Source organism: Pan paniscus, chromosome 1 (assembly GCF_029289425.2).
Source record: "Pan paniscus chromosome 1, NHGRI_mPanPan1-v2.0_pri, whole genome shotgun sequence".
NCBI classification, from domain to species: domain Eukaryota; kingdom Metazoa; phylum Chordata; class Mammalia; order Primates; family Hominidae; genus Pan; species Pan paniscus.
The window spans coordinates 194,731,501-194,757,748 of record NC_073249.2 but is presented as its reverse complement, the minus strand read 5'-3'; the positions used below and the strand labels follow the sequence as shown (position 1 = coordinate 194,757,748).

Here is a 26,248-nt window from a genome sequence, read left to right as displayed (position 1 = left end):
ACCGGGAGGTGGAGGTTGCAGTGACCCGAGATCACACCACTGCACTTCAGCCTGGGGACAGAGTGAGACTCCGTCTCAAAAAAAACAAACAAACAAAAAAACAAAAATTAGCACATGAACACTCTAATCCTGTAGCTTACTGGGAAGGACATCCTAGATCAATCACTTAAAAAAATTTTTCGGGACCGACTCATATTCAGAGAAGGACTGTGTGGTAGATAGAGCTCCCTCTCCCCTCTCCCCTCTCCCCTCTCCCCTCTCCCCTCTCCCCTCTCCCCTCTCCCCTCTCCCCTCTCCCCTCCCCCCTCCCCCCTCCCCCCTCCCCCCTCCCCCCTCTCCCCTCCCCCCTCCCCCCTCCCCCCTCTCCCCTCCCCCCTCCCCCCTCTCCCCTCTCCCCTCTCCCCTCTTTCCACGGTCTCCCTCTGATGCCGAGCCGAAGCTGGACGGTACTGCTGCCATCTCAGCTCACTGCAACCTCCCTGCCCGATTCTCCTGCCTCAGCCTGCCGAGTGCCTGCGATTGTAGGCGTGCGCCGCCACGCCTGACTGGTTTTCGTGTTTTTTTGGTGGAGACGGGGTTTCGATGTGTCGGCTGGGCTGGTCTCCAGCTCCTGACCGCGAGTGATCCGCCAGCCTCGGCCTCCCGAGGTGCCGGGATTGCAGACGGAGTCTCGTTAACTCAGTGCTCAATGGCGCCCAGGCTGGAGTGCAGTGGCGTGATCTCGGCTCGCTACAACCACCTCCCAGCCGCCTGCCTTGGCCTCCCTAAGTGCCGAGATTGCAGCCTCTGCCTGGCAGCCACCCCGTCTGGGAAGTGAGGAGCGTCTCTGCCTGACTGCCCATCGTCTGGGATGTGAGGAGCCCCTCTGCCTGGCTGCCCAGTCTGGAAAGTGAGGAGCGTCTCTGCCCGGCCGCCATCCCATCTAGGAAGTGAGGAGCGCCTCTTCCCGGCCGCCATCACATCTGGGAAGTGAGGAGCGTCTCTGCCCGGCCGCCCATCGTCTGAGATGTGGGGAGCACCTCTGCCCTGCCGCCCCGTCCGGGATGTGAGGAGTGTCTCTGCCCGGCCGCCCTGTCTGAGGGGTGAGGAGGCCCTCTGCCTGGCAGCCGCCCCGTCTGAGAGGTGGGGGGCCCCTCCGCCCGGCAGCCACCCCATCTGAGAAGTGGGGAGCGTCCTCCCTCCTCGTCTGGGAGGGAGGCGGGGGGGGGTCGGCCCCCCGCCCGGCCAGCCGCCCCGTCCGGGAGGTGAGGGGCACCTCTGCCCGGCCGCCCCTACCGGGAAGTGAGGAGCCCCTCTGCCCGGCCAGCCGCCTCGTCCGGGAGGGAGGTGGGGGGGTCAGCCCCCCGCCTGGCCAGCCGCCCCGTCCGGGAGGCGAGGGGTGCCTCTGCCCGGCCGCCCCTACTGGGAAGTGAGGAGCCCCTCTGCCCGGCCAGCCGCCCCATCCGGGAGGGAGGTGGGGGGGTCAGCCCCCCTCCCGGCCAGCCGCCCCATCCGGGAGGGAGGTGGGGGGGTCAGCCCTCCGCCCGGCCAGCCGCCCTGTCCGGGAGGTGAGGGGCGCCTCTGCCCGGCCGCCCCTACCGGGAAGTGAGGAGCCCCTCTGCCCGGCCAGCCGCCCCCTCCAGGAGGGAGGTGGGGGAGTCAGCCCCCCGCCGGGCCAGCCGCCCCGTCGGGGAAGTGAGGGGCGCCTCTGCCCGGCCGCCCCTACTGGGAAGTGAGGAGCCCCTCTGCCCGGCCAGCCGCCCTGTCCGGGAGGGAGGTGGGGGGTCAGCCCCCCGCCCGGCCAGCCACCCCGTCCGGGAGGTGAGGGGCGCTTCTGCCCGGCCGCCCCTACTGGGAAGTGAGGAGCTCCTCTGCCCGGCCACCACCCCATCTGGGAGGTGTACTCAACAGCTCATTGAGAACAGGCCATGAAGACAATGGCGGTTTTGTGGAATAGAAAGGGGGGAAAGGTGGGGAAAAGATTGAGAAATCGGATGGTTGCTGTGTCTGTGTAGAAAGAGGTAGACATGGGAGACTTTTCATTTTGTTCTGTACTAAGAAAAATTCTTCTGCCTTGGGATCCTGTTGATCTGTGACCTTACCCCCAACCCTGTGCTCTCTGAAACATGTGCTGTATCCACTCAGGGTTGAATGGATTAAGGGCGGTGCAAGATGTGCTTTGTTAAACAGATGCTTGAAGGCAGCATGTTCGTTAAGAGTCATCACCACTCCTTAATCTCAAGTACCCAGGGACACAAACACTGCGGAAGGCCGCAGGGTCCTCTGCCTAGGAAAACCAGAGACCTTTGTTCACTTGTTTATCTGCTGACCTTCCCTCCACTATTGTCCTGTGACCCTGCCAAATCCCCCTCTGCGAGAAACACCCAAGAATGATCAATAAAAAAGAAAAAAAGAAAAAAAAAAACAAAAATTAGACCAGGCGTGGTGGTGCACACCTGTAATCCCAGCATTTTGGGAGGTCGAGGTGGGTGGATCATTTGAGGTCAGGAGTTTGAGACCAGCCTGGCCAACATGGTGAAACCCCGCCTCTCCTAAAAATGGAAAAATTAGCCGGGCATGCTGGCGGGTGCCTGTAATCCCAGCTACTTGGGAGGCTGAGACAGGAGAATCGCTTGAACCCGGGAAGCGGAGGTTGCAGTGAGCCGAGATCGTGCCACTGCACTCCAGCCTGGGCAACAGAAAGGGAGACTCCAGTCTCAAAAAAACAAAACAAAAACAAAAATTAGCCGGGCATGGTGGTGCACGCCTGTAATTTCAGCTTGTTGGGAGGCTGAGGCAGGAGAATCGCTTGAACCCAGCAGGTGGAGGTTGCAGTGAGCCGAGATCGAGCCACTGCTCTCCAGCCTGGGCAGCAGAGACTCCATCCCCCCAAAAAACAAAATAATAAAATAAATACACCCTCCTGCCTGAGGGACCTTGCACTAACTATTCCCTCTGCCTGAAATGCCCCCTTTCTCCAGAAATCTGCACCACTGACTCACTCATTTCCTTCATGTGTTTACTCAAGTCAACTCTGAAGCCTACTCTGCCTGCCCTATTTAAAACTGCAACCCCATCCCCCTTTCCTGTTTTTCCTTCACACCATTCCCTTCTAACATACTACAGAATTTACTAATTTTGTTCATGTCTATCTCCTCCCACTTGACTGTAAGCTCTATGACTATTAATGAAATATCTACTAATTCATTCAATTAATTGAATACTGCTATTAAGTGCCAAGCACTGTGCTAAGCAATGGAGCTACAAGATGACTAAAACTGCTTGTAGGTCTTGTGAGGGAAGAAATCCTAATGACAATAAATGTAGCTCATTTAGTCAATGCTTCTCCAAACATCATGATGGCTAATACTAAAACAGACTCAGTTCTGCATGCTCTATTTCATTTAACCCTCACCGAAACCTACACGGTGACTATCAGCAGCCTCATCGTAAAGCATAAAAAAACAAGATTGCAAGGCTGGGAAATGGCAGTCAGGATCTGAACCATGGTGTTGACAATGAGAACGGTGAGTAACGTCAAATGTGAGAAATATTTAGGACTTAGGCTCACAAAGACTAAGGCAAAGATCGGATGTGGGGGCCGAGGGAGGGAGGAAATGACTCCTGGATTTTGACTGGGGTGGACTAAAGCGCAGTGAGGCCTAAGAGAAGGATGAAGCGCAACGTGGGGCTGGGCTGGAGGTGCCTGCGGACCGGTCAGGGATATGGTCCACCCCTAGGGGAGCGGAGAGGCGGCTCCGCACCCTCCTCCGGTCGCCGCCGCCCCGGTCCAGGAGATGCTGAGAGAAGACACGCACGGGAAGAGCAGGAGGTGGGTTCCGTTCCCCTCCCTCTTGAGTCTCTTCACCAGCAGCTGCAGGAAGGGCGTGGGGGACCGAGAGACAAAGAGCGCGCAGGCACCGCCTCCGTCCGGGCGGCCCCTTTAAGAAGCGCGCGCCAGCTTCCAGCCCGCCTTGTATGCAAATGTAGCGGCGCGGCGGGAGCGCGCGGCTGATACCCGGGACTGGGCTGCGGCGGTTAGTCCTCTCCCGGCCGCCGTCGCCTCCGACATATTGCCCGCAGGAGCTGCGGCGGCGAAGCGGAGAGCACCGGGGGAGGAGATGGGTGAGCAGAGCGGCTCAGGCTCGGCCTGGCAACGAGCGGGCGCACGGGTTAGGATGGCCAGGCTGCTAATTGCTGCTCCACGCGGACAGGAGCCCGGTGACGGGAGGGGGAGGGGATGCGAGCGCAGACGGGATCCCGCCCCCTCCTGTCGTTTTGCGGGGTGGGGCCTCTGTTGTGGGGGCGGGACATTGGACGGTGGGCGGGGCTTCTAAGACGAAGCCCTGTGGGGGCTTGGGCTTTCGCGAGGACCAGCTCGTCGGGGCTAGAAAGGGGGGCGGGACTTACCAGTGGGCGTGGCTTCAGCGTTAAGGGTGGAGATTCTGGGCAGGGGGCGCTAGTGCAGTCGGCGTTTCTGGGTTGGAGGGGGTTACACTGGGGGCGGTGGGGCGGGGAGACTTCCGACTGAGGGAGCCCATTCTGGAGTGGGGCTTCTGGGCTGAGAGGGCTTTTATTGGCTTGTGGGCGGGGTTTCTGGGCTGACAGTTGTGTGTAGGCGGAGCTTCTGGGCTGAGGGGCTTTATGTGGGTGCAGAGCTTCTAAAGAGAGGAGAGTGGGTGTGGGCAGAGCTTCTGGACTGGACTAAGGGTGTTTGTGTGGGATTTTCTAAGCCAAGTATAACAGCGTATGAACAGAGCTTCTGGTCTGGGGGTTTATGGAGGGCAGAGCTCTTCGCCAGGTACTTTTTAGAGACTTGTGGAGGTTTATAATTTTGGGCATACATCCAAGCCCAAAATTGGCTCCGAAGTGTGGGAAACGCTTCCGAGCTGAGATGCTACGGCGTGGGGTGTATGTGAATGGAAGCTGCTGTGTTACTGTGAAGAGGTATGAACAGGTTATAACTTTTTAAAAATATGTATATGTATATATATATTTTTTAATAGAGACCGGGTTTCGCCATGTTGCCCAGGCTGGTCTCCAACTCCTGGTCTCAAGCGATCCTCCCGCCTCGGCCTCACAAATTGCTGAGATTACAGTCGTGAGCCACCACACCCAGTCAGGTTGTGACTTTTTTAGGTGCTTAGGAGCTTTGTGCAGAACTTTTGTGCAAAGTGGTGCGTGGGAGCTTGGGCTAGACTGCTCAGCCTAGTAGGTCCAATTTTTCAGTCCACAGCCACAGGATTCTCCCAGCCATATCCTTGACCCTTTATTTAGGCCCTGGGTCCTGCCCATGAGATCCCAGAATGCCCTTTGAGCTGAATCATGGGGCCCTGGATGAAAAAGCTGTCCCAAAGGTACCCAGAGTTATAGGCCTCCAGAAACTTATGTCTGAATGGGGCCCAATGTGTACCAGAGTTGAGAGCACACGACCCAGCCACGATACTGTGACATAGTGTAAGCTGAGTTTCCTAATGTGTGAAAAACCTACCTTGCTGGGTTCATTCACTCATCAACATATACTTGCTGGGCACTGAGGTAGGGGATATAGCAGTGAAAAAGATAAGGTAACTGACCTCATTGACCTTTCATTGTAATAGGACAGACAAGCAATAAGCATATTAACAAATGAGTAAGATAATTTCAGAGAGTGAATTCTGGTGGAAAAAAAGAATAGAAATTGGAGAGAGAGTGATGGGGAGTTACTTCAAAACTTCAGAAATGGCAGTCCGGGAAAGGCTTTCCAGATAGGATATTATAAGTGCTAGAGGTAGCAATGAGCTTGGCTTGCTGAGGAAAGAAAGATCAAGATGTTTAGAGCATGGGGCGGGTGGTAGAGGGTGGGTGTGAGGTAGAGAATGATAGGGGATGAAGCTGAAGATGTAAGAAGGGGCCAGATCATAGGTCTCAGTGAGGATTAAATGATAAAGTGAGATACTAGGTGACTGGCAGCTGGTATCATTGCTGTTATCCTTGATATATGCCCCCTGGCTTGAGGCTCTATTTTATGTTGAGCCCCACAGGAGGACGAAGAGGTCCCAACAGGACATCTTACTGTCGAAATCCGCTCTGTGAGCCGGGATCCTCGGGGGGCTCTAGTGGAAGCCACACTTCCAGTGCATCGGTGACCAGTGTTCGTTCCCGCACCAGGTAAACCACCTCTCTGTCTCACCCCTCACTGTGGCCTCACAGGGACGATGTGGACAGGGCTCTCTCTGACTGGATTCTAAGATGTGAAATCCTAGATGCCAGTGGGGGCTTAGAGGGGAGTAAGCAGCAGAAAAGACCCAGAGGGAGCTCAGTTGAGGGTGATCACTTGGACAGATGCAGTGGGACATGGTAGAATAAATCCAAAGGCCTGGATTCTAATTACAGTTCTGCTCCAGATTTGCTGATGGCTTGGACAAGTTGCCTCCCTTCTCTGGGCCTCCTTTTCCTCATCTGTAAGATGGACCTAATAATTCTTTCTCTCCTAGGGGGTGTTGGAAGACCTGAATAAGATTAGGGATAGGAAAAGGCTTTGTCAGGTTCCTTTGTCTGACAAGCAGGGTTAGGAAGACCCCGTCCTTGCTATGAGCTGCTTTTCTGATCTTATCCCACAATCCTTTGCCTCAGAAGCCCTTCCTGGTAGGATTCTCAGGTCAGCTGCTGATGTTGTTCCCTCCCCACTGTCAGGAGCAGTTCTGGAACAGGCCTCTCCAGCCCTCCTCTGGCCACCCAAACTGTTGTGCCTCTACAGCACTGCAAGATCCCCGAGCTGCCAGTCCAGGCCAGCATTCTGTTTGAGTTGCAGCTCTTCTTCTGCCAGCTCATAGCACTCTTCGTCCACTACATCAACATCTACAAGACAGTGTGGTGGTATCCACCTTCCCACCCACCCTCCCACACCTCCCTGGTAGGTACCCAACAAGGGTGTGTGTGTGTGTGTGTGTGCGTGTGTGTGTGTATGTGTGTGTGTGTTTCTTTTGGTTTCAGTTTAGCATATCCTACTAAGCACCACTGTGCACTTGGCTCCATGCTGAACATGGAAGGTACTGAAGGAACAGGAAACTGATGATTCACTGAATACTCCTAGTGTGTTTAGTAGCACATTGGGCACTGTAAGTGTATGGGAGATGAATCTGACAAAGATTTTGCCTAAAGGAGCTCAGAGTCCTTTTCTTTTCTTCTTTTTTTTTTTTTTTTTTTTTTTTGAGACGGAGTTTCGCTGTTGTTGCCCAGGCTGGAGTGGAATGGCGCAATCTTAGCTCACTGCAACCTCCGCCTTCCAGTTTCAAGCGATTCTCCTGCCTCAGTCTCCCGAGTAGCTGGGATTACAGGCGTGTGCCGCCATGTCCGGCTAATTTTGTATTTTTAGTGGAGACAGGGTTTCACCATGTTGGTCAGGCTAGTCTCGAACTCCTGACCTCAAATGATCCACTCGCCTCAGCCTCCCAAGGTGCTGGGATTACAGGCGTGAGCCACCGCGCCTGGCCAGGAGCTGAGAGTCTTAATCCAGTAGTGGAGATGAACCACAGGGATACATGAGTGCTTCAAGGGGAGGAAAGACTTCAGTGCAGACACAGTATAGGGACAGGGGCACGTGTGAGCAGAGCAAGAGGGCTCACATACCACTCTCTTATCCCCAGGGACTGTCCCACTTCCCTTCTCGGGGCCCTGTCCTACTCCTCTAGGTAATTTCCTGGCCTGACTCAGCTGGAGGCCGATGAAGGTCAGAGAATGAGGACAGTCTCTGTGGAAAGAAATGGGCAGCGGGAGGTGGGTATGAAAAAAGCCTGCATATGGGCAAGGGGCCCACATGACCCCCAGGCCTCTGCCCCCTGACAGAACTTCCATCTGATCGACTTCAACTTGCTGATGGTGACCACCATCGTTCTGGGCCGCCGCTTCATTGGGTCCATCGTGAAGGAGGTGATTGGGTCCTAGAGGCTGGCCAGGGACTTTGGGATTCCCCTTTTCCCCTGGGGATGCCAAGGAAACATGCCCAGCCCTTCAGCCTTAGGGTATTTCCTTGGGGCTCCCTTTGGACTTAGTTGAAGAACATTAGTTACATCCCATCTTGGAGTTTACTGGGCATCAAAGAGAAGGATTTACCTTGCCAGGTTCTGCCCAGCCTGCTGTGCCACCTCTCCCTGGGTGGGATCACAGGTCATGCTGGGTGGGATTTGGGCACAGCCCTTTCGGCCTCCATCCAAGGCCCCATCCCGTCCTATCTTGCCCTGACCCAGGCCTCTCAGAGGGGGAAGGTCTCCCTCTTTCGCTCCATCCTGCTGTTCCTCACTCGCTTCACCGTTCTCACGGCAACAGGCTGGAGTCTGTGCCGATCCCTCATCCACCTCTTCAGGACCTACTCCTTCCTGAACCTCCTGTTCCTCTGCTATCCGTGAGTACCCCTCACTTCACCCCTCACTGCCCAGCACCTGGCCCCTGACCTCTGCCCTGACCGTAGCTGGCTCACCAGGCCTCCATATCTGGAAGATCGGAGGCAGGCAGCAACATCCTCTCACATTGTCAGATGACACTCACTGAGGTCAGGATAATTAGCCTTTTTTTCCAGATGAAACTGAGGTGGCATAATTTACCCAGCTCTCACTATGGGGGAGGTCAGAATGGGACTCAGATCTGCATATATATCCCAAAGGAACATTCCCAAGAGGGAATGTATGGGCTTTGTCTCCCTCGCTCTTCCTTTCCCCTCCCTCTGGTTCTTTCCCTTTCTCTGTGTCTCTCTTTGTGTATCTCAGTGTTTGTGTAATCTCTTGGTATCTCCCTGAGTCTGTGTGCCAGCAAACAGCTGCATGGTTGCATGTCTCTGTGTGGGTGTCTATGCATGAAGCGTGTGGGTGTCTATGCATGAAGCATGTGTGTGTGCCTGCATATGCATGTGTGTATGCCTTTGTGCCTGTTTTTGCTCTCTTTCTCCGTCTCACCAGACCCTAGATTGTTGAGGATGGAGAGACTGTTTCGGGGATGTGCCCAGGACTGCCCATTTCTCGCCTTGCATCAGGGAGAACTTTGGTGAGGTGTTGGATCTGGCTGCTTCTGGGGCAGGCTGCTGGCTGCCTGAGCATTAACAGTCATTTCCCAACCCCCAGGTTTTCTGGTTCACAAAATTCCTTAAGCTGGGTCAATCCTGGTCTCTGGGAAGCTTCAGAGCTGGCACCTCCCCCTTTCTACCCTGCATGTCCAAAAAGGCACTGGCATGGGAGCCCTGTCACACTTCCTTCAGTTATATCTACTTTTTAATTATAAGAGTGACATGTGGCCAGGCACAGTAGCACACACCTGTAATCCCAGCACTTTGGGAGGCCAAGACAGGCAGATTGCTTGAGTCCAGGGGTTTGAGACCAGCCTAGGCAACATGGCGAAATCCTGTCTACTAAAAACATAAAAAACTAGCCAGGTGTGGTGAGGCACGCCTATAGTCCCAGCTACTCAGGAGGCTGAGGTGGGAGAATCACCTGAGCTCAGGAGGTCGAGGCTGCAGTGAGCCGAAATTGTGCCACTGTGCTCTAGCTTAAGCAACTGGAGTGAGGTCCTGTCTTTAAAAAAAAAAAAAACATTATAATGTCTTATAAAAACATTAAACTTTACAGAAGCTTTTAACATGGAAAAAGAAAGTCCCACATAGTCTTATTCCCCCAGAAATCCATTACTGGCAGCAATTTTCCCAAAATATTTTCTATGCAAGTACACACACATGCAGTTTTTTTGTTTGTTTGTTCTTGAGACAGTCTTATGTCACCCGGGCTGGAGTGCAGTGGCACGATCTCGGCTCACTGCAACCTCTGCCTCCTGGATTCAAGCAATTTTCCTGCCTCAGCCTCCCAAGTAACTGGGATTACAGGTGCCCACCACCACGCCTGGCTACTTTTTGTATTTTTAGTAGAGTTGGGGTTTCACCATGTTGGCCAGGCTGGTCTCGAACTCCTGGCCTCAAGTGATCTGCCCACCTTGTCCTCCCAAAGTGCTGGGATTACAGATGTGAGCCACCGTGCCTGGCCACATGCAGTTTTTTAAAAAAGAAAAATGGTATTATGCTATGCATGATGTACAATTTACCACACTTTTCACTTAATCATATAACAGATATTTTTCTATGCCAATACATACGGGTCTGTCTCATTATTTTATTTTATTTTAGAGATGAGGGTCTTACTGTATTGCCCAGGCTGGAGTGCAGTGGCTATTCACAGGTCTGTTCCCACTACTGATCAACACAGGAGTTTTGACCTGTTCTATTTCTTTCTTTTTTTTTGAGATGGAGTCTCGCTCTTGTCGCCCAGGCTGGAGTGCAGTGGCACAATCTTGGCTCGCTGCAAGCTCCACCTCCCGGGTTCACACCATTCTCCTGCCTCAGCCTCCTGAGTAGCTGGGACTACAGGCGCCTGCCACCACGCCCAGCTAATTTTTTGTATTTTTAGTAGAGACAGGGTTTCACCGTGTTAGCCAGGATGGTCTCGATCTCCTGACCTCATGATCTGCCCGCCTCGGCCTCCCAAAGTGCTGGGATTACAGGCATGAGCCACTGCGCCTGGCCAACCTGTTCTATTTCTAACCTGGACCAGTTCATCCCCTCCTTAGGCAATTATGTGGTCCCCCACTCCCAGGAGTTCACCATATGGATGCTGAACTTCTATGCAGGCACCTCATCGGCATAGCACATGCCTAGAATTCCTCGGCTCAAGCAATCCTCCCGCCTCAGCCTTCTGAGTAGCTGGGACTATGGGCATGCGCCGTCATGACCTGCTGCCTCATTTTTTTAATGGCCTCGCAGTATTCTATGTTATAGAATTTTCACAATTTATTTGTCTTCTATTGGCAATTTTTTTTTTTTTTTCTGAGATGGAGTCTTGCTCTGTTGCCCAGGCTGGAGTGCAGTGGTGCAATCTTGGCTCACTGCAGCCTCCAACTCCCGGGTTCAAGCAGTTCTTCTGCCTCAGCCTCCCAAGTAGCTGAGATTACAGGCATGCTCCACCAAGCCCAGCTAATTTTGTATTTCTAGTAGAGATGGGGTTTCTCCATGTTGGTCAGGCTGGTCTCAGGTGATCCGCCTGCCTTGGCCTCCCAAAGTGCTGGGATTACAGACATGAGCCACCATACTTGGCAAGTTTTTGTATTCTTAGTAGAGATGGGGTTTCACCGTGTTAGCCAGGATGGTCTCGATCTCCTGACCTCGTGATCCGCCCACCTTGGTCTCCCAAAGTGCTGTGATTACAGGCGTGAGCCACCGTGCCTGGCCTACTGGCAAACTTTTAAGTTGTTTCTAGCTTTTCCTTATTCATAACAATGAATAATTGCATATGTGTCCAGTATCTCTGCACAGTAGATTCCCAGAAGAATTAACTACACCAAAAGATGGATTCATTTAGATTTTTCATAGTTATTAACAAATTGTCCTTCGAAAGGGTTGCACTGGTTAGAACTTAAGAGTTGCCTGTCGGACGCAGTGGCTCATGCCTGTAATCCCAGCACTTTGGGAGGCTGAGGCGGGTGGATCACGAGGTCAGGAGATTGAGACCATCCTGGCTAACACAGTGAAACCCCGTCTCTACTAAAAAAATACAAAAAACTAGCCGGGCATGGTGGATGGCACTTGCAGTCCCAGCTACTCGGGAGGCTGAGGCAGGAGAATGGTGTGAACCTGGGAGGTGGAGCTTGCAGTGAGCCAAGATCACACCACTGCACTCCAGCCTGGGCAACAGAGTGAGACTCTGTCTCAAAAAAAAAAAAAAAAAAAAAAGAGTTGCCTTAATTTGACAGTTTATGGTTACTACCTGGTGAATCTTTTCTTCCTGGATGCAGATAACACGCAATGTCATATTATGCTTTATTTTTCATTATTTAATTTAAAAATGTTTATTGACCAAATATAAACATATTGTAAAAAATTAAATCCAATAGTGCTGAAAAGCTTATAATGAAAACCATTGCTGGGCACAGTAGCTCATGCCTGTGATCTCAGTGACTTGGGAGGCTGAGGTGAGAAGATTGCTTTAGCTGGTGGATTTGAGGCCTAAGTGAGCCATGATCACACCAGTGCACTTCAGCGTGGACAACAGAGTGAGACCCTGTCTCTAAAAATAAATAAATAAATAAATAGAAAAACATTAGTCTCCAATCCCGCCTCCAGATTTTTAGTCCCACTCTTCAATAGCAGTCTCTTTTACTTTCTGGGGTTTTTTATTTGTTTGTTTGTTTGTTTGTTTAGAGACAGAGTCTGTAAACCTATTATCCAGTTCTAAAGTGGCACTACACTCCAGCCTGAGTGACAAGACCCTGAGTCAGGGTCTGGCTCTGTTGCCCAGGCTGGAGTGCAGTGGTGCAATCTCGGCTCACTGCAACCTCTGCCTCCCAGGCTCAAGCCGTCCTCCCACCTCAGCCTTCAGAGTAGTTGGAACTACAGGCATCAGCCACTGTACCTAGCCTGCTTATTCTTTTTAAAAATTTATTTATTGGCCAAGTGTGGTGGCTCACGCTTGTAATCCCAGCACTTTGGAAGGCCAAGGTGAATGGATCACTTGAGGTCAGGAGTTCAAGACCAGCCTGGCCATCATGGTGAAACCCTTTCTCTACTAAAAATACAAAAATTAGCCAGGCGTGGTGGTGCACGCCTGTAGTCCCAGCTACTTGGGAGGCTGAGGCAGGAGAATTGCTTGAAACTGGGAGGTGGAGGTTGCAGCGAGCTGAGTTTGCACCACTGCACTCCAGCCTGGGCAATAGAGTGAGACTCCGTCTCAAAAAAAAGAAAATTATTGATTTATTTTAGAATTGAATAAGAGGTTTACATAGTTAAAATTCAGAAGGTTTAAAAGAGTATACCATGAAAAAGTCTCCCCTTGACTGCTGCCTCCCAGCCACCCAGTTTCCTTTCCAAGAGGTAATTATCAATGCTTTTGGTTTCTTGTATATCCTGGAAACAAATGTTCTACGCATATACAAACATACCACATACACACATATGCAAGTATATTGATGCCCTGCAATGACAGATGATTTAGCTCACGATCCCATCCTTACTGTTCCCAGTAATTGATAGCTTTTAATATTTTTAAGTTTCTGTTGGTTATTTTCATCAATAGTATAAGTATCTCTATACTTTTTTTTTCCATCAACAATAGTCAGTATCTTGAATACTTTTTATGTAAGACAAGAATATTAGGCACCCTATCCAACCACTTTTCCTCCTCTCTTCCTCTTTTCACTTCCTGGCAGCTGTATTTTTACTTTTATATCGTCAAGCTTGACATTCACATTCTCCTATGTAACCACATTTAAGCCTTCCATTCTTTGTCTAAGCTTAATTCTGAAAATTAAAAACCAGTATGTGGCTTTGATATAATTATGTGTATGAAAATATCATTCATTCCAGGGCCCAGTAGTATGCATACATGATATTTCTTCTCTATAGTTACAGAGTTACAGTCTTGGACCTCTTTATTTATTTATTTTTATTTTTATTTTTTTTGAGATGGAGTCTCTCTCTGTCACCCAGGCTGGAGTGCAGTGTCACAATCTCAGCTCACTGCAACCTCCGCCTCCCAGGTTCAAGCAGTTCTCCTGCCTCAACCTCCTGAGTAGCTGGGATTACAGGTGTGCACCACCACGCCCAGCTAATTTTTTGTATTTTTAGTAGAGATGGGGTTTCGCCATGTTTGCCAGGCTGGTCTCGAACTCCCAACCTCAAGTGATCCATTCATCTTGGCCTCCCAAAGTGCTGGGATTACAGGTATGAACCACCAAGCCCAGCCAGGAAATTTTTTTGTTTTTTGTTTTTTGTTTTTTTTTTGAGATGGAGTCTCGCTCTGTCGCCCAGGCTGGAGTGCAGTGGCGCGATCTCAACTCACTGCAAGCTCCGCCTCCTGGGTTCACGCCATTCTCCGGCCTCAGCCTCCCGAGTAGCTGGGACTACAGGCACCCGCCACCACGCCTGGCTAGTTTTTTGTATGTTTAGTAGAGACGGGGTTTCACCGTGTTAGCCAGGATGGTCTCTATCTCCTGACCTCGTGATCCGCCCGCCTCAGCCTCCCAAAGTGCTGGGATTACAAGCGTGAGCCACCGCGCCCAGCCTGATTTTTTTTTTTTTTTTTTTGAGACGGAGTTTTGCTCTTGTTGCCCAGCCTTGGTGTGCAATGGCGCCATCTCTGCTCACTGCAGCCTCCGCCTCCCGAGTTCAAGTGATTCTCCTCCCTCAGCCTCCCGAGTAGCTGGGATTACAGGCATGCGCCACCATGCCCAGCTAATTTTGTATTTTCCGTAGAGATGGGGTTTCTCCATGTTGGTCAGGCTGAACTCCCGACCTCAGGTGATCCACCCACCTCGGCCTCCCAAAGTGCTGGGATTACAGGTGTGAGCTACCACGCCTGGCCGGCAGGAACATTTTTTTAAAGGACTTCTTTTTTTTTTTTTTGAGATGGAGATTCGCCGTTGTTGCCCAGGCTGGAGTGGAATAGTGCAATCTTGGCTCACTGCAACCTTCACTTCCCAGTTTCAAGCGATTTTCCTGCCTCAGCCTCCCGAGTAGCTGGGACTACACGCGCCCGCCACCACGCCTGGCTAATTTTTTGTATTTTTAGTAGAGACGGGGTTTCACCGTGTTAGTCAGGATGGCCTCGATCTCCTGACCTCGTGATCCGTCCATCTCAGCTTCCCAAAGTGCTGGGATTACAGGTGTGAGCCACCGTGCCCAGCCTTAAAGGACTTCTTTAAAGGACCTGTACTCCCAGCTACTCAGGAGGCTAAGGTATAAGAATTGCTTGAACCCAGGAGGCAGTGGTGCAATCTCAGTTTATTGCAACCTCTGCCTCACTGGCTCAAGCCATCCTCCCATCTCAGCCTCCCAAGTAGCTGGGACTACAGGTGCAGGCTACCATGCCCAGCTAATGCCAGAGGTTACAGTGAGCTGAGATTGTTCCACTGCACTCCAGCGTTGGCAATAGAGCAAGACCCTGTTTCAGACACACAGACACACACACACACACACACACACACACACACACAAATGTTCCTAGTGTCAAGGTGAAATGATTTTTCTTACATTCTATCAGTTACTTAAAATCATAGCACATTTTAGTTTGCTTCATGTTTACACCATAACTTTCTTATATGGCTTTCTTTTTTTCTTGGACTTTCTAATTGCCTTTCTTTTTTCTTATTGACAAAAGAATGATGAGCCTTCATCATATCCTCAAGTTTATCCAGCCTCTCAGTCATACTGCCTGTTGCCTGGAGTCCATTTCCTTCTCCCTGCTTCCCCCTACAAAGGCATCCCTCCTGGAGCCCTTCCTCCTCCTGCTGCAGTCTGGAGTGTTTGCTCTTTAGGTCTGCTGTACAGCTGTCAGCCTGGGACTTCCCTTCGCTGCCCTCCTGGGTTGGACCCCCTGCTTCCTGAATCCCATGGCTTCCTCTTTCTTGGTTTTCTTATTTTGCTGGAGTAAATTATCAGGTAATTATTTTAACAATGGGTACGTTGGAGATGAGTCCTTGCATGTCCAAAAGTGTGTTTATTCTGCCCTCATACTTGATTGATAGTTTGGCTGAATGTAGATTTCTTTTTTTTTGTTTTTTTATTTTTGAGACAGAGTCTCACTCTGTCGCCCAGGCTGGAGTGCAATGACACAATCTCGGCTCACTGCAACCTCCGCCTCCCGGGTTCAAGTGATTCTCCTGCCTCAGCCTCCTGAGTAGCTGGGATTACAGGCACGCCACCATGCCCAGCTAATTTTTGTATTTTTAGTAGAGACGGGGTTTCACCATGTTGGTCAGGCTGGTCTCAAACTCCTGACCTCGTGACCCACCCACCTCGGCCTCCCAAAGTGCTGGGATTACAGGTGTGAGCCATCGCACCCAGTCTCAGTGTAGATTTCTAAGTTCAAATTCACATTCTCAGAACTTTTGCAGTTATTATTCCATTGTCTCTAGTATCCAGTGTTGCTAGTGAGAAGTCTGATGCCAGTTTGAGTTTGATTCCAATTCTTTTATAGATGACTTGTATTTTCCTTTCTGAAAGCATTGAGGAATATTCTGTTTATCTTTTGATTACTTGAAATTTCAAAGGATGTGTCTGTTGTGGGACGTTTGTCATTCATCCTTTCAGGACTCTAGGACTTTTTTAACCTGGAGATTTGAGTACTTCTTTAGCTTGGGGAAATTTTCCTTTGATATTTCTTTGATAATATCTTCCTTTTAATTTTTTCTATTATCTCTGGATTTCTGTTCATCAGATGGTAGACCTCATAGATTGGTCATTTTTTTCTCCTATATTTCTCTAATATTTAATCTCTCTCTCTCTCTCTCTTTGTATGTGCATTGCCTTTGGAGAGATTTCCTCAACTTTATCTTCTAGCTTTTTTACTGAGATTTTGTCAGCAATCATATTTTTCATCTCTAAGGCCTCTATGTTTGCTGATTGTTCTTTTCTCATAGCATACTATTCTTGTTTTAAAAATCTCTTATTTGGCTGGGCGTGGTGGCTCACGCCAGTAATCCCTGCACTTTGAGAGGCCAAGGTGGGTGGATCACAAGGTCAGGAGTTCAAGACCAGCCTGGCCAACATGGTGAAACCCCGTCTCTACTAAAAATACAAAAATTAGCTGGGTGTGGTGGTGCATGCCTGTAATCTTAGCTACTCGGGAGGCTGAGGCAGGAGAATTGCTTGAACCCGGGAGGTGGAGGTTGCAGTGAGCCGAGATTGCGCCACTGCACTCCAGCCTGGGCAACAGAGCGAGACTGTGTCTCAAAAAAAAAAAAAAAAAACTCTTATTTTCCTCAATTTTGTCTTTTCACTGGGGTTAATTTTTCTGTTTCATGCTGCTTGTTTTCCAAGTATAGTTGGCTTGTTTGCTTGTCTGTTTATATGTAAAAATGAAGGACTGAGTAGCAGGAGTGCAGTTTCTTTCTCTCTGTCATTGTTTAAGGGGGTGAGAGCTTTGACTGGAAACTTTAAGTACATGGGCAGGGCACACTGACTGGCAGGCTTTGCTTTGAGGATGAGTGAGTGAAGTGCTGGTTGTTAGGCTTTGAGCCTCCATAGGCCAGAAAGGGAGTGGTGGGGGTGTTACTCTAAGATATCGCCATTAGAGACCTCAATTCTCAGTTTACTCAATTTCTTTAGAAAAGAATCCTTCAGGGTGTGTTGTATGACGTGAGTAGGGGAATAAAGGGACTGACTCTTATAAATAAACATAGGTCATTGTTTAATCCCATTTATTCAGCCCTGCTCCCCACTTCATCTTCTATCATATGTGCCCACTTCAAGCCAGAGTCTCTCTTGGGTCACTCTGGGTAGATAAGCTCCCACCTCCAGTCCAGTTCACTCATGCCATATTCTAGACTTGTACCATCCAGTTGAGTAGCTACTAGCCCCCCTGGTTATTGAGCACATGAAATAGGGTAGTCTGAGTTGAGATGTGCTCTAAGTGTAAAATACACACCGATTCTGAACGCTTAGTACACACACAAAAAAGAAAGTAGGCTGGGCATGGTGGCCCATGCCTGTAATCCCAGCACGTTGAGAGACTGTGAGTCAGGCGGATGGCTTGAGCTCAGGAGTTTGAGACCAGCCTGGGCAACTTGGCAAAATGCCATCTCTACCAAAAATACAAAAATTAGCTGGGCATGGTAGCCTGCATCTGTAGTCCCAGCTACTTTGGAGGCTGAGGTGGGAGGATGGCTTGAGCCTGGGAGGTGGAGGTTGCAATAAACTGAGATTGCACCACTGCACTCTAGCCTGGGAAACAGAGCCAGGCCCTGTCTCAAAAAAAAAAAAAAAAAAGAGAGAGAAACTGAGGCTGGGCACAGTGGCTTACACCTGTAATCCCAACACTTTGGGAGGCCAAGGCAGGGTGGATCAGGCCCAGGAGCTTGAGACCAGTCTGGGCAACATGGCAGAACCCTGTCTCTACAGAAAATATAAAAATTAGTTGGGCATGGTGGCACGCACCTGAAGTACCAGCTACTCGAGAGGTCAGAGGATTGCTCCTGAATAGCTGGGACTACAGGTGTGTGCCAGCACCTGAGCCTAGGAGGTAGAGGCTGCAGTGAGCCATGATTATGCCACTGCCCTCCAGCAGCCTGCACAACACAGCAAGACCCTGTCTTAATTAAAAAAAAGAAAGTAAAACATCTCAAAATATTCATTATATGTTGAAGTGATAGTATTTGCATGTATTGGGTTAAGTAAAATAGAATCTTAAAATTAATTTCAGGAGGCTGATGCAGGAGAATCTCTTGAACCCGGGAGGTGGAGGTTGCAGTGAGCCGAGAATGCACGACTGTACTCCAGTCTGGGGCACAGAGTGAGACTCCGTCTCACAAAAAAAAAAAAAAAAAAAAAAGGCCGGGTGCGGTGGCTCACACCTGTAATCCCAGCACTTTGGGAGGCCAAAGCGAGCGGATCACCTGAGGTCAGGAGTTTGAGACCAGCCTGACCAACATGGAAAAACCCCGTCTCTACTAAAAACACAAAATTAGCCAGGCGTGGTGGTGCATGCTTGTAATACCAGCTACTAGGGAGGCTGAGGCAGGAGAATCGCTTGAACCTGGGAGGCAGAGGTTGCAGTGAGCCGAGATCATGCCACTGCACTCCAACCTGGGCAACAAGAGTGAAACTGTCTCAAAATAATAATAAATAAGTTCATCTCTCTTTTTTTTTTTTTTTCTTTTTTTTTGAGACGGAGTCTGTCGCCCAGGTTGGAGTGCAGTGGCACAATCTCTGCTCACTGCAAGCTCCGCCTCCCAGGTTCACACCATTCTCCTGCCTCAGCCTCCCGAGTAGCTGGGACTACAGGCGCCTGCCACCACGCCCGGCTAATTTTTTGTATTTTTAGTAGAGACGAGTTTTACTGTGTTAGCCAGAATCGTCTCAATCTCCTGACCTCGTGATCCACCCGCCTCAGCCTCCCTAAGTGCTGGGATTACAGGCATGAGCCACCACACCTGGCCCATCTCTTCTGTTTTTTAATGTGGCTAAATTATGTGACTCTGGTGGCGGGCGCCTGTAGTCCCAGCTACTCAGGAGGCTGAGGCAGAAGAATGGCGTGGACCTGGGAGGTGGAGCTTGCAGTTAGCCGAGATCTCGCCACTGTACTCCAGCCTGGGTGACAGAGCCAGACTCCATCTCCAAAAAAAAAAGCCAGGCGCGGTGGCTCACGCCTGTAATCCCAGCACTTTGGGTGGCCGAAGTGGGCGGATCACGAGATCAGGAGATTGAGACAATCTTGGCTAACATGGTGAAACCCCGTCTCTACCAAAAATACAAAAAATTAGTCGGGTATGGTAGCGGGCGCCTGTAGTCCCAGCTACTCGGGAGGCTGAGGCAGGAGAATGGTGTGAACCTGGGAGGCGGAGCTTGCAGTGAGCCAAGGTCTCGCCACTGCCCTCCAGCCTGGGTGACAGAGCCAGACTCCGTCTCAAAAAAAATAAAAATAAAAATTATGTGACTCATCTTTCTGTTGGAAAGCGATGCTCTAGACCATGACTGCTTCTTCGTCTGTCATCATGTCTCCATCTGCTTTCTAAATTTGTCAGAATCATTTGTGCACTGATGACCCTCACTCCCATTTTTTTTTTTTTTTTTTTTTTGCTGATACAGATTTATTTTCTACTTTGATAGACTCACATGTAGGGTGGAGGAGGTGGGAGGGAATCTGCTATCATGCATATGAAGCTGCTTCTAACTTCTAACCTGTCAGAGCAGTCTGTCACCAAATAATTTAATTGATCATAGGACCTATCTGCAGTCCTTCCTAGAGACAAAGCCAGCGAGATTCTTTAAGTTTAAGCTGGAGACCTTTGTATGTTCACATAGGTGCCCCCGCCCCCTCATTACCACAAGATACCCTGAAGAGTATTTCGGGAATGCCATTTTAGTCTTTTTTCCTGTCCCTATAGAATCACTGGCCTCTTCCTTTTCTAGTCAAAATTCTATTGATCATCTATTCTGGGCCAGAAACTATGCTAAGGGTTGTTGTAGGACTAAAAGACAGTATTTATGAGAACACTAGTGTAATACCTTGCTGAGAGTGGGATCAATACAAGCTATGTAATTTAGGGCAAGTTAAGGAAACTGAGGCTCATAGAGGTTAAATAACTAAATAACTTGCCATAAATCACAGAGCTAGTAAGTGGCAGAGCTGGGAATTTTTTTTTTTTTTTTTTTTTTTTTTTTTTTTAGACAGGGTCTCATTCTGTCACCCAGGCTGGAGTGCAGTAGTGTGATCTCAGCTCATTGCAGCCTTGAACCCCGCTAGGATCAGGTGATCTTCCCACCTCCACCTCCCAAATAGCTGGAACTATAGGCACGTAGTCTGGCTACTTTTTGTATTTTTTGTAGAGACAAGGGTTTCGCCATCTTGCGGGCTGGTCTTGATCTCATGGCTCAAGCAGTTTCTCTACCTCTGCCTCCCAAAGTGCTGGGATTACAGGTTTGAACCACCACACCCAGCCCAGAGCTGGGATTTTGATCCAGGCCTGTTTGACCCTAAAGGTTGTGCTCTTGACCACAGTTCTGTTTTTATATTACGGACTGTACAGTATAATTGACCACAATTATGGTAGCATCCCTATTTTATAGACTGGAAAACAGAAACTCAGGGAGGCTAAATGACTTGCCAGGGACACTCAGATATTTCTTCTTGGGACCCCCAGAAAAAAGTAAAAGGAGATTTTTTTTTTTTTTTTTTTTTTGAATAGAGTCTCACTCTGTTACCCAGGCTGGAGTGCAGTGGTGTGATCTCGGCTCATTGCAACCTCTGCCTCCTGAAATGTAGCATTGTCAGCCAGGTGCAGTAGCTGACGCCTGTAATCCCAGCACTTTGGGAGGCTGAGGCGGGTGGAGGTCAGGAGTTCAAGACCAGCGTGGCCAACATCATGAAACCCCATCTCTACAAAAATACAGAAATTAGCTGGGCATGATGGCGGGTGCCTGTAATCCCAGCTGCTCGGGAGACTGAGGTGGGAGAATCGCTTGAACCCAGGAGGCGGAGGTTGCAGTGAGCTAAGATCGCAGCACTGCACTCCAGCCTGAGCAACAGAGTGAGACTCTGTCTCAAAAAAAAAGAAAAGAAATGTAGCATTGTGATCAGCCCTAACTCCTGGGGGCAGCCCAGGAACCCTTGTGGGGGTGTGTAATTCTGAGGACCTGGGGAAATTGAGAGGCCCCAAGCTGAAAAAGGTAATATTTATAAAAGCCCCTACTATGATGGGCATGGCACTTACTCAATTTTTATAATTACTCTTCTAGACTATGGGCCCATCTAGTTTTCTCCGCATAGAATAGCAGCTACACACATAATTAGCTCCAGCCCTGCTCTCAGGGTGCTGCTCAGGGGAAAGGATTTGTTCTGTTCAAGGGCCCATTTCAGTGCCTGGTACGTAATAAACACATACATATTTGTTCCTGAACCGCCCTCTGCAAACTAAAGAGCTGTTCTCATATGCACCCATAACAACTCATTACTTATACCTCTCTTGTGCGTGTATTTTTTTTTTCTGAGACAAAGTCTTACTCTACCCGGCCAGAGTGCAGTGGCACAATCATGGGTCACTGCAGCCTCAACCTCCTAGGCTCAGGTGATCCTCCTACCTCAGCCTGAGTAGCTGGGACTATAGGCATGTACCACCATACCTGCCTAATTTTTTGTTGTTGTTGTTGTTGTTTTTTGTTTTTTTGTTTTTTGAGACGGAGTCTCGCTCTGTCGCCCAGGCTGGAGTGCAGTGGCGCGATCTCGGCTCACTGCAAGCTCCACCTCCCGGGTTCATGCCATTCTCCTGCCTCAGCCTCCCGAGTAGCTGGGACCACAGGCGCCCGCCACCACGCCCGGCTAATTTTTTGTATTTTTTAGTAGAGACGGGGTTTCACCATGTTAGCCAGGATGGTCTCGATCTCCTGACCTCGTGATCTGCCCGCCTCAGCCTCCCAAAGTGCTGGGATTACAGGCGTGAGCCACTGCGCCTGGCCCATACCCGCCTAATTTTTAAATTTGTTTTGTAGAGATGGGGTCTCACTATGTTGCCCAGGCTGGTCTTGAACTCCTGGGCTCACGTGATCTTCCCACCTTGGCGTCCCAAAGTGCTGGGATTACAGACATGAGCTACCGTGCTTGTCCTCTGTGTACACTTTTAACTAATTACTCATAATGATTTGTTGAGTAGGTGCCTTGATCTTTGGTACCAAACAGTTCTGATTTTGAGTCCCACCCCCACCTGCCCTATCACTTCCTTACTAATGTGTAAGCTTTGGGAATTTACTTCACCTTTCTGAGCCAAGGCTTCCTCAGCTGAAAAGGGGACAAAATAACAGCACCTAATGAATAGTGTTGTTAAGAGAAAAGCGTTTGCCTGAAAGCATTCGGTACAGTGCCTGGAACATAGGCCGAGCCCAGCGAATGTGGGCTGTTGCTGTTGTGAGTCATCCCTAGGCTGCGAGTGCAGGGACTTGTCTCTTGCTTCCTACTGTAGCCCCAGTGTCAGCATTTCTGCTATACCCCTAGTGCTTGGCACGTACCGAGTGGTAATACGTGTGCTGAGTGACTGGCCATTGGATGGTAGGGTGGATGGATGGAAGGACTGGTAAATTCTCCCCTCTGGGCAGCCAGGAGAGCTGAGGCCCAGGAAGGAAAGAAGATCCCCTCAGTGGCTGAGAGTTGGGATCCTGGCCCATGGGCAGGCCTTCCCTCACCACCGTCTTCCCCAGCAGGTTTGGGATGTACATTCCGTTCCTGCAGCTGAATTGCGACCTCCGCAAGACAAGCCTCTTCAACCACATGGCCTCCATGGGGCCCCGGGAGGCGGTCAGTGGCCTGGCAAAGAGCCGGGACTACCTCCTGACACTGCGGGAGACGTGGAAGCAGCACACAAGACAGCTGTATGGCCCGGACGCCATGCCCACCCATGCCTGCTGCCTGTCGCCCAGCCTCATCCGCAGTGAGGTGGAGTTCCTCAAGATGGACTTCAACTGGCGCATGAAGGAAGTGCTCGTCAGCTCCATGCTGAGCGCCTACTATGTGGCCTTTGTGCCTGTCTGGTTCGTGAAGGTGCGTACCTCAAGCCAGGGAGGGAAAGGGCCTAGCTGGGACTTTACCCTGCTGCCTGCCCGATGTGAGTTCTCCTGCTGGCCTAACTAACTATGCTGTTTTTGATGTGATTTCCCATCTCTGGAGGACTGGAGTGACTACTATCTCCATTTTATTTTTTATTTTTAGAGACAGGGTCTTGCTCTGTCACCTACACTGGAGTGCAGTGGCACAATCATGGGTCACTGCAGCCTCAACCTCCTGGTCTCAAGTGATCCTCCTGTCTCAGCCTCTTGAGTAGCTGTGACTGCAGGCATGAGCTACCATGCCCAACTAATTTTAAAAATTTTTATAGAGATGGAGTCTCACTATGCTGCCCAAGCTGGTCTCAGAATTCCTAGTCTTAAATGGTCGTCCTGCCTTAGCTTCCCAAAGTGTTGGGATTACAAGCGTGAGCCACTACATCCAGCCTGTGTCCATTTTATTTTACTTTTTTTATTTTTTATTTTACTTTATTTTTTTGAGACAGAGTCTCATTCTGTTGGCCAGGCTAGAGTACAGTGGCACGATCTCGGCTCACTGCAACCTCCACCTCCCAGGTTCAAGCAATTCTCCTGCGTCAGCCTCCCAAGTAGCTGGGATCATAGACATGTGCCACCATGCCCAGCTAATTTTTGTATTTTTAGTAGAGACGGGGTTTCATGATGTTGGCCAGTCTGGTCTCAAACTCCTGGCCCCAAGTGATCCGCCCACCTTGGCCTCCCAAAGTGTTGGGATTACAGGCATGAGCCACCACACCCCAGCCTGTATCCATTTTAGAGTGCAGAGAACTAGACTCACTGAAGGGAAGTGACCTGTCCAAGGTCACCCAGCCAATGAGGGAGACATGGCATTGTTATTCATAATACTTGATTACAAAGACTAGTGAGTTTGTATTTCAGCAGCTGTTGTAACATAGACATGTCACAATGTCTGGTTTTATCATTTAGTAAGGAAGCCAGTGTTCATCCAGATTTGAGTGATCCCAAAAGCCTGTGCTCTCTTTGTCCTAACCTCTCAGTCTCCTGGGAAGGTACCTCCTCAGCTGCAAGCTGCAGTGGGCTTGAGAGAACTTAATCTCTTTTTTTTTTTAGACGGAGTCTCGCTCTGTCGCCCAGGCTGGAGTGCAGTGGTGCGATCTTAGCTCACTGCATCCTCCACCTCCCAGGTTCAAGCAACTCTCCTGCCTCAGCCTCCCAAGTAGCTGGGATTACAGGCGAGCACCACCACACCCAATGAATTTCTGTATTTTTAGTAGAGACGGGGTTTCATCATGTTGGCCAGGCTGGTCTTGAACTCCTGACCTCAGGTGATCCACCCACCTCGGCCTCCCAAAGTGCAGGAATTATAGGCATGAGCCACCAAGCCCGGCCCTTTTTTTTTTTTTTTTTTTTTTTTAAGACTAGGTCTTGCTCTATGGCCCAGGCTGGAGTGCAGTGGCGCAATCTTGGCTCACTGCAGCCTTTGCCTCCTAGGTTCAAGCAATTCTCCTACCTTAGCCTCCTGAATGTCTGGGACTACAGGTATGCAGCACCATGCCCGGCTAATTTTTGTATTTTTAGTAGAGACGGGGTTTCGCCATATTGGCCAGGCCAGTCTCGAACTCCTGACCTCAAGTGATCCACCCAACTTAGCCTCCCAAAGTGCTGAGGTTACAGGCGTAAGCTACCGCGCCCGGCCCTTAATGTCTTTTGAGCACCTGTAACACGCCTGGAGCTTTCATAAGTGTTACAATCCTCCTAGCGCCTCTTGGAGGTGGTTCATGGTTGCTCTTTTTTTGTTTTGTTTTGTTTTGTTTTTGAGACAGAGTCTCGCTCTGTTGCCCAGGCTGGAGTACAGTGGCACAATCTGGGCTCACTGCAAGCTCCACCTCCCGGGTTCACGCCATTCTTCTGCCTCAGCCTCCCGAGTAGCTGGGACTACAGGCACCCGCCACCACGCCCGGCTAATTTTTTGTATTTTTAGTAGAGATGGGGTTTCACCGTGTTAGCCAGGATGGCCTCGATCTCCTGACCTTGTGATCCACCCACCTTGGCCTCCCAAAGTGCTGGGATTACAGGTGTGAGCCACTGCGCCCGGCCTTTTTTTTTTTTTTTTTTTTTGAGGCGGAGTCTTGCTCTGTTGCCCAGGCTGGAGTGCAGTGTTGTGATCTTGGCTCACTGCAACCTCTGCCTCCCAGGTTCAAGCGATTCTTCTGCCTCAGCCTCCTGAGTAGCTGGGACTACAGGCGCACGCCACCACGCCCGGCTAATTTTTGTATTTTTAGTAGAGACAGGGTTTCACTATATTGGCCAGGCTGGTCTCAAACTCCTGATCTCGTGATCTGCCCACCTCGGCCTCCCAAAGTGCCGGGATTACAGGTGTGAGCCACTGCGCTGGGCCTAGTAGTTGCTCTATCCTCATTTGACAGATGAGGAAACTAAAGCACAGAGAAGGTAAGTGACTTGCCCAATGTCACATAAATAAGCAAAAGAGCCCAGATTTGAATTCAGGTCTCTTGGACCCCAGAGCCTGTTCTCTGGCTCAGAGTGGTGGGCAGTGGGAGCAAATTTCCTTGTAGAAAACCAGCTAGTGGGCACAGGGCCTAAGCCTTGTTTGTTGGGTGTTTGATTCTTGGTTTCAGGCTATTCTGAGGTCTCCCCAGGACTGTCCTAACCTCTCAGTCAGGTAGAATCAGGGAAGGAAAGGGAATGAGGCCATTACGGGGATCCCAGGCCTCACCCACCTTCTGCTACCCCCAGAACACACATTACTATGACAAGCGCTGGTCCTGTGAACTCTTCCTGCTGGTGTCCATCAGCACCTCCGTGATCCTCATGCAGCACCTGCTGCCTGCCAGCTACTGTGACCTGCTGCACAAGGCCGCCGCCCATCTGGGCTGTTGGCAGAAGGTGGACCCAGCGCTGTGCTCCAACGTGCTGCAGCACCCGTGAGTCACCCTACCCTGCTCAACCCAATCCCAGCCCTTCTGGTCAGCATCTGGAATCACTTGTCCACCCGCTGATTAACTTATTCAGTTAGCAAATAGTTATTGAGCGTGTCTTGTATATTATTAGGCCAGGTGTCCAGGGTGGGGTATGGTGGGGCGTGACACACATGTTCCCTATCCTTGGGTAACTTGCAGTGTACTGAAGATGGGAGGGGACTGATGGTAATTCATGGACTTGTTGACTTTCTCTTTGCTGACTGTTTATTCACTCATTGCCTTACTTGCTCAT

At 50.2% G+C, this 26,248-nt stretch overlaps 1 protein-coding gene across 6 annotated transcripts in view; it reads left to right on the top strand.

The window, feature by feature from the left end:
• Positions 1-3,482: 3,482 nt before the first annotated feature.
• TMEM39B (transmembrane protein 39B) overlaps positions 3,483-26,248 on the top strand; it is a 30,366-nt gene continuing 7,600 nt past the window's right edge. The window contains exons 1-7 of one of the 6 annotated variants that reach the window (XM_063593251.1): positions 3,483-3,506; positions 6,003-6,129; positions 6,719-6,874; positions 7,807-7,890; positions 8,208-8,362; positions 22,676-23,012; positions 25,772-25,959. In XM_063593251.1, coding sequence (XP_063449321.1) covers positions 7,837-7,890; positions 8,208-8,362; positions 22,676-23,012; positions 25,772-25,959 — 734 coding nt within the window. In that variant the 5' untranslated portion in view covers positions 3,483-3,506; positions 6,003-6,129; positions 6,719-6,874; positions 7,807-7,836. Of the gene's footprint in view, positions 3,507-3,660; positions 4,105-4,700; positions 4,927-6,002; positions 6,130-6,654; positions 6,875-7,806; positions 7,891-8,207; positions 8,363-22,675; positions 23,013-25,771; positions 25,960-26,248 lie in introns of those variants that run through there. The other 5 variants (XM_034960130.3, XM_008953493.6, XM_003828139.4 and 2 more) reach the window with 5 other exon arrangements.